The sequence below is a fragment of the Cuculus canorus genome, chromosome 19, assembly GCF_017976375.1.
Source record: "Cuculus canorus isolate bCucCan1 chromosome 19, bCucCan1.pri, whole genome shotgun sequence".
Lineage (NCBI taxonomy): Eukaryota > Metazoa > Chordata > Aves > Cuculiformes > Cuculidae > Cuculus > Cuculus canorus.
In genome coordinates, this window is record NC_071419.1 from 64,199 (window position 1) to 78,926 (window position 14,728).

The window sequence follows — 14,728 nt, forward strand, 5'->3', positions numbered from 1 at the left end:
AGGGATGTGAGACTGAAATAAAGAGTACGTAAAAGTGGAGGAACACTGATAAATTCTGTAAAATAGTGCTTAGATTAGTCTGGGTGTTGCTGATTGGTTTTAGTAGTTGTAAACCTTTTCTGCTCTTCAGAAAAAGCTGCTTAGGAAAGCTGGAACCTACAGAGTTGTGCAAATCCAATTTTTGAGTCTTCATGTGCAGAAGGAGTAAGGGAAAAAATATCAAAAAAATTTTCAAAAGATTCATAGACTTTTGTCTTTTTCTAATATTAATGTTATCCTATTGGGAGGTTTGTAATTCTGTGTTGCTAAGTCATACATCAGAGCCCTGTTGTACTAATCATCATATAAATACAGAATAAAAAAAGCAGACCTTACCCCAAACACTTAAAATCTACAGCGTTATTTTTTCAGGCTGCCATTTGTATGCCATTAACACTCACCATGGCAGTGAACTGAGGATTGTTGTGGCTATTCGGAACAAACTACTTCTCGTCACAAAGAAGTATAATCCACGCAACAGTTCAACCAGCAGCTCTTCGCCACCATCATCAGAATCTCCAGTAGAGGAGTTCCAGTACATCCGGGTATGTGTAATCTAATCATTAATTGCCTTAGACTAGGCAGCACTCAGCCGGGGCAGGAAGACAAAAAGCATACATTTTTATTTTCCTGAACCTCGAGACAAATAAAAGCAAGAAGCTGTATGATGGAGTTCTGTCATATATATGCCAAAGAAATCTTTCAGTTTCTTCAAATTAAGTTTCTGCTTGCTTTATCATGTTTCTATGCTTAGAGCACATCCCTTTAAATTCATGGAGTATGTGCAGTATCCACAGCTGGAACCTGAGAGAATAATTCTGTTATTTACATTATAGGAAATATGCCTTTCTGACCCTCCAGTAATTATGGCGCTGGTGGATGGACCTACTGGAGACAGTGACAATATGATCTGTGTAGCATATCGTCATCAGTTTGATTTAGTTAATGAGAGTACTGGGGAGTCCTATAGATTGCATCACGTTGAAACAAACAAGGTAGGTTTTCATCATTGAAACTATTTTCTTGCAGAACCACAGTGAACATATTGTTACAGACTCAGTCCGTCCTGTGCTGACCTCCTGGGACCATACCTTAAGGAGATCCTCATGTCTGTCGCTTTTCACTTCTATAACCTCTACTTTAGGGTGCTATGAGATATTTGTGGTACACAATAATAATAATGCCTTCCAGGAAGAGGTAGTTATAAGGTATGACGCGTTAGGGAAGAGCCCGTATTTCAGGCTCTGGAATATCACTGTCAGCATAAACTAATTTTTCTCCTTTCTTAGTCAGTAGTTTGATTTTTGCTTTGTGCTCTGTGTTTTATTGTTACAGAAACTGTAGCAAGATAACTTCAGTGTTAGCCACCAGTACCTCATTCAGATTTGCCTGTTTGCATGTACTAAGGCTAAATTATTTACTTGTAGCTTTTAGTTCTATTTAAGAAACTGCTGTCCAGTCAACTAGTAAATTAACTGAATCTTTCTAACCAGGACATAGGGTTGGTATTTAAGCAAATGTCCTGATATGCAGAAAAGAGCTCCAATATCTCCTGCTTTTGTGAAGATGTGGATCTTCAACATCTCTGAAAATCGGATAATTTAAATTGTTTCTAAATATGAAGGTGGACGTATAGCTTTAGACCAAAAAAAGGAAGATTTTTTTGTTGTTGTTTTTAACTGACTCTTTCCTCTTACTGAGATAAGGGACTATTCTTCATGTGATAGATCTCATTGATGGGTTATTTTCTTTTAAAATCATTTTCATTTTTATTCATATCTGATGATGAAGAAATTTGATGCTGCTAGCATGGGTGATACGGTGTAAGCTTCTCCATGGCACTGGAACACTGCCTTAATCTGGATGAGGAGGAACTACAAGTGAAGAGTGGAGAGGGAGAAGTACAACCCCCTACACACCTCTTCTCTCCAGAAATCCTTATTTCCTTTGAGAATACAAACAAAGCAGACAATTAATATGAGCTGAGCCACTGGTTTTTGTGATGTTGAAATGGAACACCAAGTAATTTCCACGGGCAACAGAGCAGAAATGGCTGTCAGTCACTACGAAGAATAGGTCAGAATGCGTTTCGAATAGATATAAAAATGTCCGTGTCTGTTTAACAGTTCTTGACTATAATATACAGTAATCTTAAATCAATATGTGAACATCTAGGTTATTGTACAAAAGAATGTCGAAGAACTGCTGTGCATGGAATTGGTTTCTATCCCTTCTCCCTGCCCAAGTAATAAGTGTTGCGGTCTGGGAAGCATTCGTCTAATGTAATCTTATGTATTTCACTATTAAGGTCTTATTTCCGGAACAGATATCCTACTTCTGTTTTGAATTTTTTAATCTAACTGTAAAAGACATATACAGAGTTGAGAATTTTATGTAGCCTATGCAATGTCAAAAATACTGTGGTTTTTCCAGCACTGGTTGTCAAATTATAAATTCAGCCTATTCAGTAATCTCTGTTGACCTCGGTAAGGGTTAGTGGCTTTAAACCTGTATTTGGTGCATCCGATCTTTCTGCTACTGATTACAATGGAGCTTTTTGGATTTCACTTTTTGAAAATAATTGCTGTTTTTAGGATATCATGTTGATTCACAGCTGTCTGACATCACCTCATTTCCCAAAATTCATATTGCCAGATAAGTTATGTACATTTTTATTGCTTTAAACTTTGGGTGCGGTATTGAATATTCAGTGCTGTACAGAACTGAATACAAAAGAAATTGATTTCCATCCTGTGAGCATCCTGAAAATTAATCACTAAAGAGGCTGCATTTAACAAAATACTATTCTTCCCCCCGCTTTTTTTTTTTGACCCATAGTTGTGCACTGCCCCAACTGATTCTATTGCTAGTTAGTTAAAACTGGGTTGTAATAATCTCAGTATGTTCTGCCTGTTCAGTACCCTTTCCTTTTATCATTGCAGGTTAATTTTATTGCAGCTATTGATGTATATGAAGATGGTGAAGCTGGTCTACTGTTGTGTTATAACTGTAAGTATTTAGGAAGACAGAAAGTGGCAGTACTTCACTCTGTACGTGTAATTCTTTTTTCTCTGAAATCGTCTGTATTTTAAAATAAATGTCAGTGTATCATGGAACATTTTTCAATATATGTTCCTTTGAATTTAAACGTGTTAGAGAAACTAGAAATTGGAGTACTATTTTACTGCAGGGTATGTTGAATTTAGACATACTAGCTGTTAGGTTTTCATTTCATTTACTTAGATGTGTATGTATATATATTAATAGATGTTACCACTTTACCAAAGTGCCATTTCTTCAGATCTAGCTCATTCTTTAGGTAGTTACACGCTTACTAGATGTGTTTAAGACATGTTCAGTTTAGCATTCTGCCCCTTTTTCCTTTGCATGCTGTCCAGTCTGTCTCTGTGCTTTTTCTTCCACCTACTTCTTGGCACTCTAGCATTATTCCATTGTAATTCTCTCAATCTCCTTTTATAAAATGGCCTTAGATATAAAACACATATGGTCTTCACTGCAGTACATAGGTAGTTTTTCTTCCGATTGTGGTGCACTTAGAAGCTCTTAGCATGAAGCAGCCTGTATGAGGTAATGCTGAAGGCCAAGGCATGGCCTTTTCTGTTGCAGAAGGCATGTTCTATTTGCCTCTCCAAAGTGAACGTTGGTGGAGACAGGATAAATACACCCATGTTCCAGCACTGGCTATTGGAGCAAGTTTGAAGTGTCTCTAAACTATATCCTTCTACGCTCTGTGAGGCCTAACTGGTTCTGTTAGCTTGCCAGACCTTGCCTGGTTCTGTTTCACTTAGCACTGCTTCAAAACTAAAAGCTATCTGACAGAACATAGTGAATCCCCACATGTTAACTGTGTATGGAATTAATTCTCTAATAGACCCATTGCTGAGCCAAAGCTAACAACCTTAGTTGATCTTAAAGTTACAATAAAGGTACTGCACAGGCTTGCAGTAATTTGAATTTCTATTCCTGGGACAGTGTCACAGGGAAACCTACATTTGTTCTTAAGAGAGTTTTATAATTCTGAAATTATCATCATAGAACAAATCTGAAAACACAGGATTTGGCAGTGTCCCAAATTTGTTTTTAGAAAAAGACCTGTAATACATTTTTAGTTAAACTTTGATTCAGTCTAAGGACATCAGTTACAAAAAAGTAGAATTTTGCCTAAAAAATAGAAGAGAGCTGGAAGCAGCATGTATTTGAGAGGGTCATAGGTGTTTACTCACTCATATGAGCTTGACAAGAAAAAAAATATTTCAATTGCATCTCATCTTTAAACTTTCTTATTGTTTGCTGATATGAACTTCTGAGTCCCAAACTTTAATAGATGTTAAATACAGATCTGTTGGTAGTGGAAAGTTAAGTTCCCCATAATCTAGATCTATCAAATTAAAAATTCAGAATTGCATTGCTAGTAAGAAGCTGTATAAGCCAGCATTCATGTCTGACATATAAAAAGACTACTAATTTCAGAATTGGTGGACTTACAGCAGCCAAGAAGTAGGTTCACAAGTTCTGTGGTTAACATAATCTTAGTGACTGTAATATCCTCTGTGTGTAACAGTTTTCAAAGCATGTAAACTGTGCTAGCTTATGCCTTTTTGAAGGGCAGAGGTACAGTTCAGCTGGCCCTGCCTTCTGAATGTTTCTTGCCTACTCCTCAATGCACAGACAAGGCAAAGAACTGATAACTGTTGGAACAGAGTAATACTTACTTTTTGAAATATGACAACTTATTAAAATGCAGATCTTTCATCTTTCAGATATTCACAGAGGAAGCACATTTCCCATATCTGTGTACATCTAGGGGGACTTATACATATGTTTGATTATTTATATAATGCCCACACTTCTGCAAAATCTGCCTATGAAGCTGGTATTTGTCACTTGAGCATAAGGTGACAGATGCTTCTTTTCTTCTTTTTTTTTGTTACAGATGTTTGCCAATACAGAAAGGTATATCCTTTCAATGGAGGTTCTCCACTGATCCAGCCATCAGCTTATGACTTCCACTTCAGCTGGAATCAAGTTCCTTATGCTGTTGGTAAGAAAATATCTCTTTTTACTTGATGGCTGTTTTTTTCATTACCATTTAGGCTTGCACTTGTCTGTTATGGGAATTACATTATGTGTGGTAGGAATAAGCATATTACATTCATGATGCCCCTTTAGCAAAGTTTCTGTATATGATAATTTTAAAAAGTGGAGCCTTGGTGCCACGTTTTTCTTTGCTGGGGTTTTTCTTCCTTTCTCTTATTTTTTGTTTGTTTTCTTTTTTAATTTTCCATTCAGGCTGTGCTCTGCCAGGCACAGAGAGTAAAGTTTTTTTTCAGGTGTGTTGTAGCTCAATGTCCATCGGTATGTTAGACAACCGTTTTCACAGGAAAGGGAGATGCCAGAGGAGGTTGGATACTCAAGAATAGCTTTTATGGAGCATCCAAAACCCATTTACATTAACCATTTTTATTTGTCAACTATTTTTTGTTTCATTGCAGTCTGTGCTTTCCCTTATATCCTTGCCTTCACTACTGATTCCATTGAGATCCGATTAGTGGTGAATGGGAACTTAGTCCACACAACAGTTGTGCCTGAGCTTCAACTTGTAGCATCAAGGGTAAGACACAGGAAAATAATTTTTGACCATTTCTATGATGTATTGGTATCTAAATCACAAAAAAACCCAGTTGCTGCAGCCAAAAAACAAACAAACCAAAGCTGAAACATGTGCTACTTGATCTGTGGTAACTTGTTAATCTGTGTGCTTAGTTTATACCTATACAAAGAGAATAAGAATTGATCTCATTTTCCTTTATTGCTCACAGTTACGCAGATTTGAGATATTTGACTGTTTGTGGGCAGATGCTTTCCTCAACACCACAGATGTCTCCCTCCGCTTACAGTGGGATAATCTTTCCCATGATCAACCCTACCTGACTTAGCAGAAATACATCAATAGTGGCAATAGAACATAGGGGACAAGCATTTGAGCTGTTAGTCAGAAAATGGTTAAGCAGATCTTGCTGTACTAATGAGTTCTTTTTCATTTCAGTCAGATATTTATTTTAAAGCTACTGCTGCAGTAAGTGGGTCATCTGACAGAAGCTCTAAGGAAATGAGTTCAAGGAATTCTCCTCAAACACCAACAGCTTACGAAATACCAGAATGCCCTCTTTCTTCTTTAGAAGGTAACATGGTTTCCAGGCAGCTTGGATAATGATCTCTCGTCATTCCAGTGGCTCTCGCATCTCAGTGCAGCTGATCTTTAGTAAGATGAAATTGGTCAGGTAAAAGATTGTGAGTTCCTATCCGAGAGTCTGAAAGATATTTTCTGTTTATCCACAGATATGAAGCACCTGGCTGAGCTTTTGCCTCATAATATCTCTTCTGAATGCATGGTAGCACTGTTTTAAAGAAACCATTTCTGTAGGAGGGGAGAAATTAAACTTCAGTAGCTTGAGGAATCTTTTATAGCTGAGACTAGTAATGCAAAAACAGGTATAAAATTGTGGCTGTATTTCTTCCCCCTTCTAGCCTACTTATATTGAAAGATCTCTGGGGCAAGAAAGATATTTGTTATTTGAGTTAAAAAGCACACTGCACAAGTATAACTTTCCTATATAACTCTTCTTTTGAAAGTATTAAGAACTGATTCTGTTATAAAAGTGTAACATTGTTTTTTTGCTTTTTCCTTCTTGTTTCAGGTGAAGTTCCATGCAAAAACCTGTACAAAATTCCTCTCAGTAATCTGGTTGGGCGAAGCATTGAACGACCTCTGAAGTCACCTTTGGCTCCCAAGGTCATCACTACTACAACATCCAGTGGCATTGCCTCTCCTCCAGTTACTCACTCGCTATCCTTATCTCGTATGGAAATTAAAGAAATTGCAAGCAGAACGCGTAAAGAATTGCTGGGTAAACTCTCCTCATTCTCCAGTGTACATGTCAGTTGCCAAGTATATAATTTCTAATCTTTGGACCATCACAGTCAGCTTTGTAATGTGCAAGCAGTATTCATAAATAAGTATTATAAACAAATAAATGAAACTGTGAAAAAACATTAATTGCAAATAGTTTAGCCAGTGTCTGATCCCATATAAGGTGGTCATATTTTGAGCCAGGTAGAAACTAGTTAGTAGTGGAAACCAGCAGTAGATGCCTTCTAAGTTTTCATGAATGCTTTATTTTCTATTGAGAGTATTTTCTATTGTTCCTTTTTTGAGGCCTCTTGGATGAGCCTTTACCCAAGACAGAAGGTGCACAGAAGGAAAGAAAGGTTCCTCGAAGACAGTCAGACCGCAAGCAGGGAGCAGTAAGATCAACTAGCAGTGACAGGTAAATATACTGGCTTTAGAAAAGAAACTAAGTAGACTGTGAATGTTTTCAGAACTGATAGTTTTGGGGTTTTTTATCGCAGTTGGCATAGGACTGGCTGAGACCTTGATATACTCATGTGAATTTAATGCTAATGTGTTTGTTAGAGTATCTGAGTTCTGGTAGTACTGGAAAAAATATACTTTTTGCTAAAGATGTAAATTAGCAAAGCAAGACTACATGGGATTTTGTGGGAACCTGCTGCTGTTAAGCACGATTACGATTTGGGCTACTAGATCTGCACTGTGCAGGCTTGCTTGCTGTTTCCTTCATGTGCTCTTGTGTTACTATTTCCAGAATAAATTCTGCAAAGCAGTTTATTCCATAGAATTTGTCTGTTTGTCTCTGCTTGCCTGACCCCACTGCCATTTGCTTATTTTCATTGTTTTCATATCCTATATTTGTGTAGAATAGTCGCAGAATTCAGCCCAGGTACAATAGACTGAGAATAACAACAACAACAAAAAAATCTGCTGATATGTAAAAAAGTATTTGATTTATTCCACTATTTGGGCAGGAGGCTTTATTAACATTGCCTTCTGATGATTTTCAGTAGATTAAAACAGAGAGAGTGTTTCAACTTCGATTGAAACTAGAAACAGCCCTACTTGTCCCGATCTGTGTATTTTTTAGTAACTTTTGTCTTCCTCTTTGCAGGATAATCTCAAGCTCTTTTGAAATCTATTCTGAAGGACATCATCTTTCCACTAGTTCAGATCCTGATAATTTAGCAAACAGGGAGGAGAGCTCACCATCTAACTATCCATTTCAGCTGATTTCTTTATATGATGAAGACATCATTGACCTGAAGTGAAGACAGTTTTACCGTTCTTCCTTACTTCACAATTTCTTACAACTCTTTGAGCTCTATGGGAATGTCACAAACACTGCTTCTAGTGGTAAAATATGGCTGGAAGTATTGGTGATTAATCTTTATTGAACCCATGTTGTTCTGGCTAGCTCAGCCCGATTTGGTGATGCTTATATCTTTGACATAGGAATGTTGTCTTTTCTCAGTTACTGACCCATTACGTTTTGTGGCATTCTAACAGTAGGTAATCATTGAGAGATTTAGGCTGAAACCGAAGTAAATAAAAAGTATTACTTGTTCCAAGCATTTTATAATTTAAAGAACCTGAATGACATTCAGCTGAGTTAAATAGCTGTTACTACTATAATGAATTGTTTTACAGCAGCGTATGTCATGTGGAAGAGGAATTTTATAATATAAATCACTCCTTTTGGTTTTACAGTCTTTAAAAAACAAACAAAACAAAACAAAACAAAAACAACAAAAAAGAAAAGGCTTGCAGGCAAGGTCTTTCCAAACAGTGCAGTCTGTCCTTGAAATGATGCAGCTGTGGTACATTTACTGAAGAATCATGGATATTCTGTAAAGATCAGGTAAGATACGAAGATGCTGCTTTCTTTTTTCTTTTTCTGTCCATGCGCATTTTTTAGAGAAGCTCCAAAACTGTCTTGGCATTAAGAATCCTTGAGCAGGGAGACTTTTTATAGAAAACACAAGCTTTTACAATATTCCTTAAGAATTGGAAGTAAAAAAAAAAAAAAAAAAAAAATCAAAACCAAATGTATTTCTCCATCTGCTGGAAAACTTACTGTAGTGCACCTAGAGATTTTGCCCATTACAAGCAGAAGAGGCAACCCGATTTTCTGATGACACCAAGATTCCTATGCAGGCATCAGCATTAGCTGTTGTCTGCTCTTGCACCAACAGTGTAAGTTACTGTTCCAGATAGTATTTTTCTAACTGGATCCAGACTGAAGTTTCACTGCTAAGAAGCTAGTTTTCTATGATGAAATAATAATCTTGGGTCTTTTGTTATGTTAAATGACAGGGTTTTGTATTTAAAGCTTGATTATTTTTCAGCCCTTTCTTCTATGCCAAAAATCAATTGTAAACACTATCTTGAAAGGGTTTTGTTTTGTTTGTTTGTTTGGTGTGTTTGGTTTTTTTTCATGAAAGCTTAATGCTTCCAGGCTTCTTACATAAGATTTTAGCTTTATTAGTATTTGTTGTTCTGTGTGTAAAAATACTTCTCTATCCTTGATTTTATTTTGTAATACCATTCATGTGTCATGATTTCACTTGCTGCCCAAGCATGACTGTGTGGAGATATGTGCCTTTTGCTTTGGTCTGTCTGAATGTAAATGTGGTTTTGAAAAGTATTTTTTGCCCAGTTCATTGTATATAATGGCTTAATTGCTCCACCTAAGAAAATATGCAAGGCCTTATCTGAAAAGATCATTTTGTACTCTCAGCTGCTGTGGCTGATTAAAGAAAGAAGCAATATTTTCAAGAGTAATTAATCTAGGAGCAGAAACAGCATTAGCCAGTGTGGGGTATTATTATTACTGTTGTCGTTGTTATTGTTCAATACTTTTGCACCTGTAGATGTTTGAGGTAAACACACTTAGAAGCTTAATAAGCACCTATAAGGAAGTGCTAGCTAAGTCTTTGCAAGATCTTGTAATTCTTTCGGAATGTTATTTTCAAAGATTGTGTTAATTTACCCCTGACCTGTTTCTCTGGGCAGGTAAGGTTTAAAAAAAATCAATCTGATATAGTATCACGTGGTGCTTATCCTCCTGGAAGTTGTAAACACTTCTGTGGACTTATCTAATCCACTCTAGGGAGCACTGCTTGCACTTAAGATACTTTGAGAAAGTGCCACCCTTCTTGATAAATTGATTTCTTTATGTAGGATTTCATTTCTGTTGTGTGGGTGTGTTTGAAGACTGTACCAGTGTGTGGCAAAATCGGGACTTTAGTTAAAACACAATTTTAACTGGAAATATGAGATTTTAAAAATATTGCAGATGTTCACCTGTGCCATTCTAGCATGATTTAACATAACTAAACCAACAGCAGTTGAAGCAATATACGGAGATTTTAAAACTTGTTTTGAAGAATGTGAACAAACACGTATTTAGGTATCCTGAAGACAAGCCTTAGAGATGGAGCATGAGGGAGATCAAGAAGAATGAGGAAGGCTTGACAGAGAGCTTGACCACTGGCTGTGATGGTAATCAGGAAGCATACAGATGTGGCATGTGTCGTAGCAAAGACATGAATGTAGAAAGAGGAGCTATGAAGCAAGAGTTACATTCTTTAATGACGCCTCCTGCAATGGCTATAGAGCACTGCTGTAACCTAAGAGAGAGTGTGTGGGTGTGTGAACCTTTGAAGGCGTGCCTGCAATCACAGCATTGATGACATCTAACAAATACTAACAAGCAGCAAAAGGACTGCAAGGAGTACAGACTAAGTTTGTTTGCTTATGTTAGACAAAACTAGATCAGACTAGGTTCCCGGTACTTAACTACAACAGGATGTTGGTGTAGCTTCCCTCCCATCTCACATCTGAATTTTGTGCTACAGCTTGACTTAATAGATCAAGTGCAAGCTGTTACACAGGTTGCAATGGGAACTACCAGACCTAGGAGACTATTACTCACATAGGACAGGAAGGATCCAAACTCTGGAAAATAATTACTTGTCTTCATTCTTAATGTATGCAGTAAGTGCCTTAACAAGCCTTCTGCTTCTTGAGTTTTTGCTTCTGTAATTAATCACTGTGTCTTGCAGAGATGTAGGGATAATAGTAGATTTAACATAAGAAGTTGACAGGGTTCGGGCAACATCATTTTGGTTTATATGGACCTAGAGATGGTAACTGAGGCTTAAGTATCCATGTATATCTAGTAACAGCAGCCCAAAGTAGAAGGCAGAGACCATAGTAATAATGTTCCAGTTCTGCCTGACATGAGCCACAAGAAACAAATTCTGTGAAGGTCTTTATCATATTTGTTGTATTAAAAGACAAAGTATCACACAATAATGTGAAATTTGGTGGCACAACTGGACAAATATCCACTCTCCGAGATGCCATGAATTACATGTCTCTGATGAGTAGGCATCCTCTGAACTAGCTATTGTTTCTCTCAAAATATTGTCTTAGATCTGTACCATACAGACTGCTAATTAAAATCAAAACAAAAGCCACCTGGTGTTATTGCTACAGAAGGTCCTGAGCATTGTTTATCAAGGGCAAGGTTTTTATGTCTATGCAACATCTACATTGGACTGGCATTGATGGCAAGGCTTGTTGGAAGGCTACTGGGAGAAGCAGCAGCTATATTGTTGATCACTCCAGACTTAAAGCCATGTTGTTTCCCTTCAGCTTTTCTGGCATGTGCATGCATCTACTCATTGAGTGGTAGAAATTAGTCAGGGACAAATTGTAGCCATGTCCACCATAAGCATAACCCTTCCTACTTTCACTTCTTATGTTAAAGCTGCTTTTAGCCTGCATACTTGGTGTTGGCTGACTGTCTCATGCATGAAAGAAAAAGATAATCTTTGACTCTACAGATGTGTAAGATAGGCGTTGCTCTGAGAGAAATAAAAAAAAAAAAAAGAAAAAAATCTTGCTTCAAGATGGATGGAAGAAATTCTTTCTGTGAAGAATTGTTACCAAGTTGGACACTTATTATCAAGCTAAGCTCAACTGAAGGTCTGTTCTCGACTCTTGTAACAGAAAAATTACTGCAAGAAGTGTTTTCTGTCCCAGCACTTGGTTTTGTTGGAGGAGATGGGGCTCTTGACCCCTTTGTCTGATGGTATTGTCACCACTCCAGTACTGTGCCTTAGTCTGACTAAATTACAGGAAGATTGTACTGACAGTTAATTTACAATGCACTTGTGCCTCCTCATCAGCATGGGTAATGATGCATGGAACCACAGAGTAGTTGAGGTTGGAAGGGACTGCTACAGATCATCTAGTCTGGTGCCCACACCAGTGCACATCGGCGACCGGTTGTTCAGTGCCATGTTGTTGCAATTTGCATCTGTTAAAATGGGGATGCAACATTCTGAGCTACTCATTGTTGTCCTGCATTTGCATTACAGCGTGCATATAAACAAGGTCATGGGTTTGATGTATGACTGGAACTCAAAAGCCCCAAGACAAACATACCAAAAGTTAATTCTTGCACACATGTGCACACACATGATGTGCAGCTCTTGGGGCTGAGGCTTTTGACAAGCCATTCCCAAGGTCTATATAGTTTGGGCTTTAGGAACAGTTACAGCCTAACAGCTTGACAGGAACAAAAGGCTTCCAAGGTGAGATAAAGACCCACATGCAATTTGAAAGGGCTAGGTGCTATTCAAGGAAGAGAGAGATCTGGTATCTAGGGTGAATGGATGTACATACCTTCACTTTCCTGAGCAAGTAGGGTCTGTTCTTATTACAGTGCTCTTCTGGTTCTGGGGCTAGGGTGGGTTTTGTTTTGGTTGGCTTGGTTTCTTGGGGTTTAGGGTTGGGGGCGATTTTTGTTTGGAGTTTGATGGGGTTTTTCATATTCATAACTTACAGGATGCAAATGACACCCAGAACGAATAGCAGGTTTTCTGCCTTCAGCTGACTTCCCATACATGTGCAAACATTTGCAACTGACAGGTAGATACAAATTTAAATAAATACATTATTTATATATATATATCTATTTTAATATTAGGCCAGTAAACCAAATATATATTTAAACAGCTCTTAATAGGGCAGGGGACAGGCAGCACCCACACGAAGAGTAATACTACAACATAACAAGGTTGCTGCTCCTGACATTTACTTTCTGCCATTCTACGGATATTTGCCTAAGTCAGGGATTCGGGTTTGTGCATGCTTGCCTAAAGATGTGGATTTATAACTTTGGCTTGCAGATGCAGCAGCTTTCTCAGAGCTGTTGGCTTAGTCTGCATGTAAGATACATATTCCTTTGGGTTTTGGATTTGTTTTTTTGATGTATATACATATATATGTATATACATACATATGTATATATTTGTATTTTCTACCACAAACTTTAAGGGATTAAAAGTCCTAAGCATACAAGGGGGCAGGAGGAAATCCCATCTGCAAGTGATAAGGTATTTTAGAATCATATTTGTTGCGTTCTGTTATGAAAACAAGTACCATACTATTGTCATTATTAACACTTTGGCTTATATGCACAGTGCTTGCTAATTCTGTTAAAGCAGTGTTTTCTCAGATAGGCTTAGCCTGAGAACATAATAGTAACAACATGGGAAAGCTCTTATGACAGAATGCAGCAAACATCCGTACTTGCATGCAGGCTGGGAAGTATTTTTTCTCTTTTGAGCACAGCAGCTTCACCAGCCTGTATACTGCCTAGCTGCTTTATTGCTGTGGCTGACCTGCAGCTGACTGACTCCTGTTTGCTACTGGGAATCATACATTAGCACATGATTTGAGGAGAAAATTTAAGATATTATTTTCTGCATATTTGTTTAGGGCTCTAGTAGGCAGTTAGCTGGTTGAATGGAAAATGTTATGTCTCCAAAGGTTTCTGCAAAATGTGTTGTCAACTTGGAATGTCAGTTTTAACTAAGTCTTTGAATGTTAGCAGACTGCTTTGTAATTTAATTATTGCATATTAAGACTGTTGCTACATTTGTGATCAAAAACTTTATCTACCGCTTGTCTTAAATGCTGATGTATTACCATTGTTTTCAGTGTCATGTGACAGTATGTATGGTTTGTGTTTTAGATGTGACATCCAAATAGAAACAGTCCTATCACAGCTGGAACAGTTTTAAGTGCCATTTATCACCTTTGTGAAGGAGTAAGAGATGATTTATTCCTTCATATGTAATAAACCATAAATTTGATCTCACTTCTTTCTTTCACACATGTAGAACTAAGTGCTTTCCTAAATTTTGTTCCATCAGACAAGAAATTAAAAAGACAGGCAGAAGTACACTATTACAGACAGCTCTGGATCACTGTTCCCATTTGAGTTCTCTAGAAATTTTGTTTCAGAGATGTCACTAAGTGCTGTATTGTACCTGTGAGACTGATGTTTCATCTAAGTATTACCCACCTTTGACAAGAAATATTATCCAGGACTCATTTGTGTTCCGGGCACCTTTTAGACTTTCAGAGACCTACTCCAGTTAGAGATCTTCAGCTTTTAAATCAACGCTACAAAAGAGTTTTCTCCTTTTCTGGCCAAGAGTATAGTCTTACTGTTTCCAAGACCTTGTAATTTCTTTTGAAAAAGCAACGTTCTTTCCTGAATTCTAAAATACGTTCTCCTAAGAGTTATCACCCTTCTTGTGATTTAAAGGCATTCCTAGCCAACTTGATAGCAATAGGAAAAATAATGCACATGGAAACCAACCATTCATCTCCAGTATTCTCTACTCAGGCATCCCAGACACAGTAGCAGCAACAGAAAGTAAAGTATGGCAGTCT

General features: G+C 37.5%; 1 protein-coding gene across 10 annotated transcripts in view; it reads left to right on the forward strand.

Moving 5' to 3' along the window:
- The window catches only part of GARNL3 (GTPase activating Rap/RanGAP domain like 3), a 44,007-nt gene extending 29,350 nt beyond the window's left edge, over positions 1 to 14,657 (forward strand). For 8 of the 10 annotated variants that reach the window (XM_054084354.1, XM_054084353.1, XM_054084352.1 and 5 more), the window contains 9 exons: positions 412 to 584; positions 876 to 1,034; positions 2,982 to 3,048; positions 4,994 to 5,101; positions 5,553 to 5,671; positions 6,107 to 6,242; positions 6,759 to 6,968; positions 7,277 to 7,388; positions 8,085 to 14,657. In XM_054084354.1, the coding sequence (XP_053940329.1) occupies positions 412 to 584; positions 876 to 1,034; positions 2,982 to 3,048; positions 4,994 to 5,101; positions 5,553 to 5,671; positions 6,107 to 6,242; positions 6,759 to 6,968; positions 7,277 to 7,388; positions 8,085 to 8,241 (1,241 nt within the window). In that variant the 3' untranslated portion in view covers positions 8,242 to 14,657. Of the gene's footprint in view, positions 1 to 411; positions 585 to 875; positions 1,035 to 2,981; positions 3,049 to 4,993; positions 5,102 to 5,552; positions 5,672 to 6,106; positions 6,342 to 6,758; positions 6,969 to 7,276; positions 7,389 to 8,084 lie in introns of those variants that run through there. The other 2 variants (XR_008453008.1, XR_008453009.1) reach the window with 2 other exon arrangements.
- Positions 14,658 to 14,728: the final 71 nt, after the last annotated feature.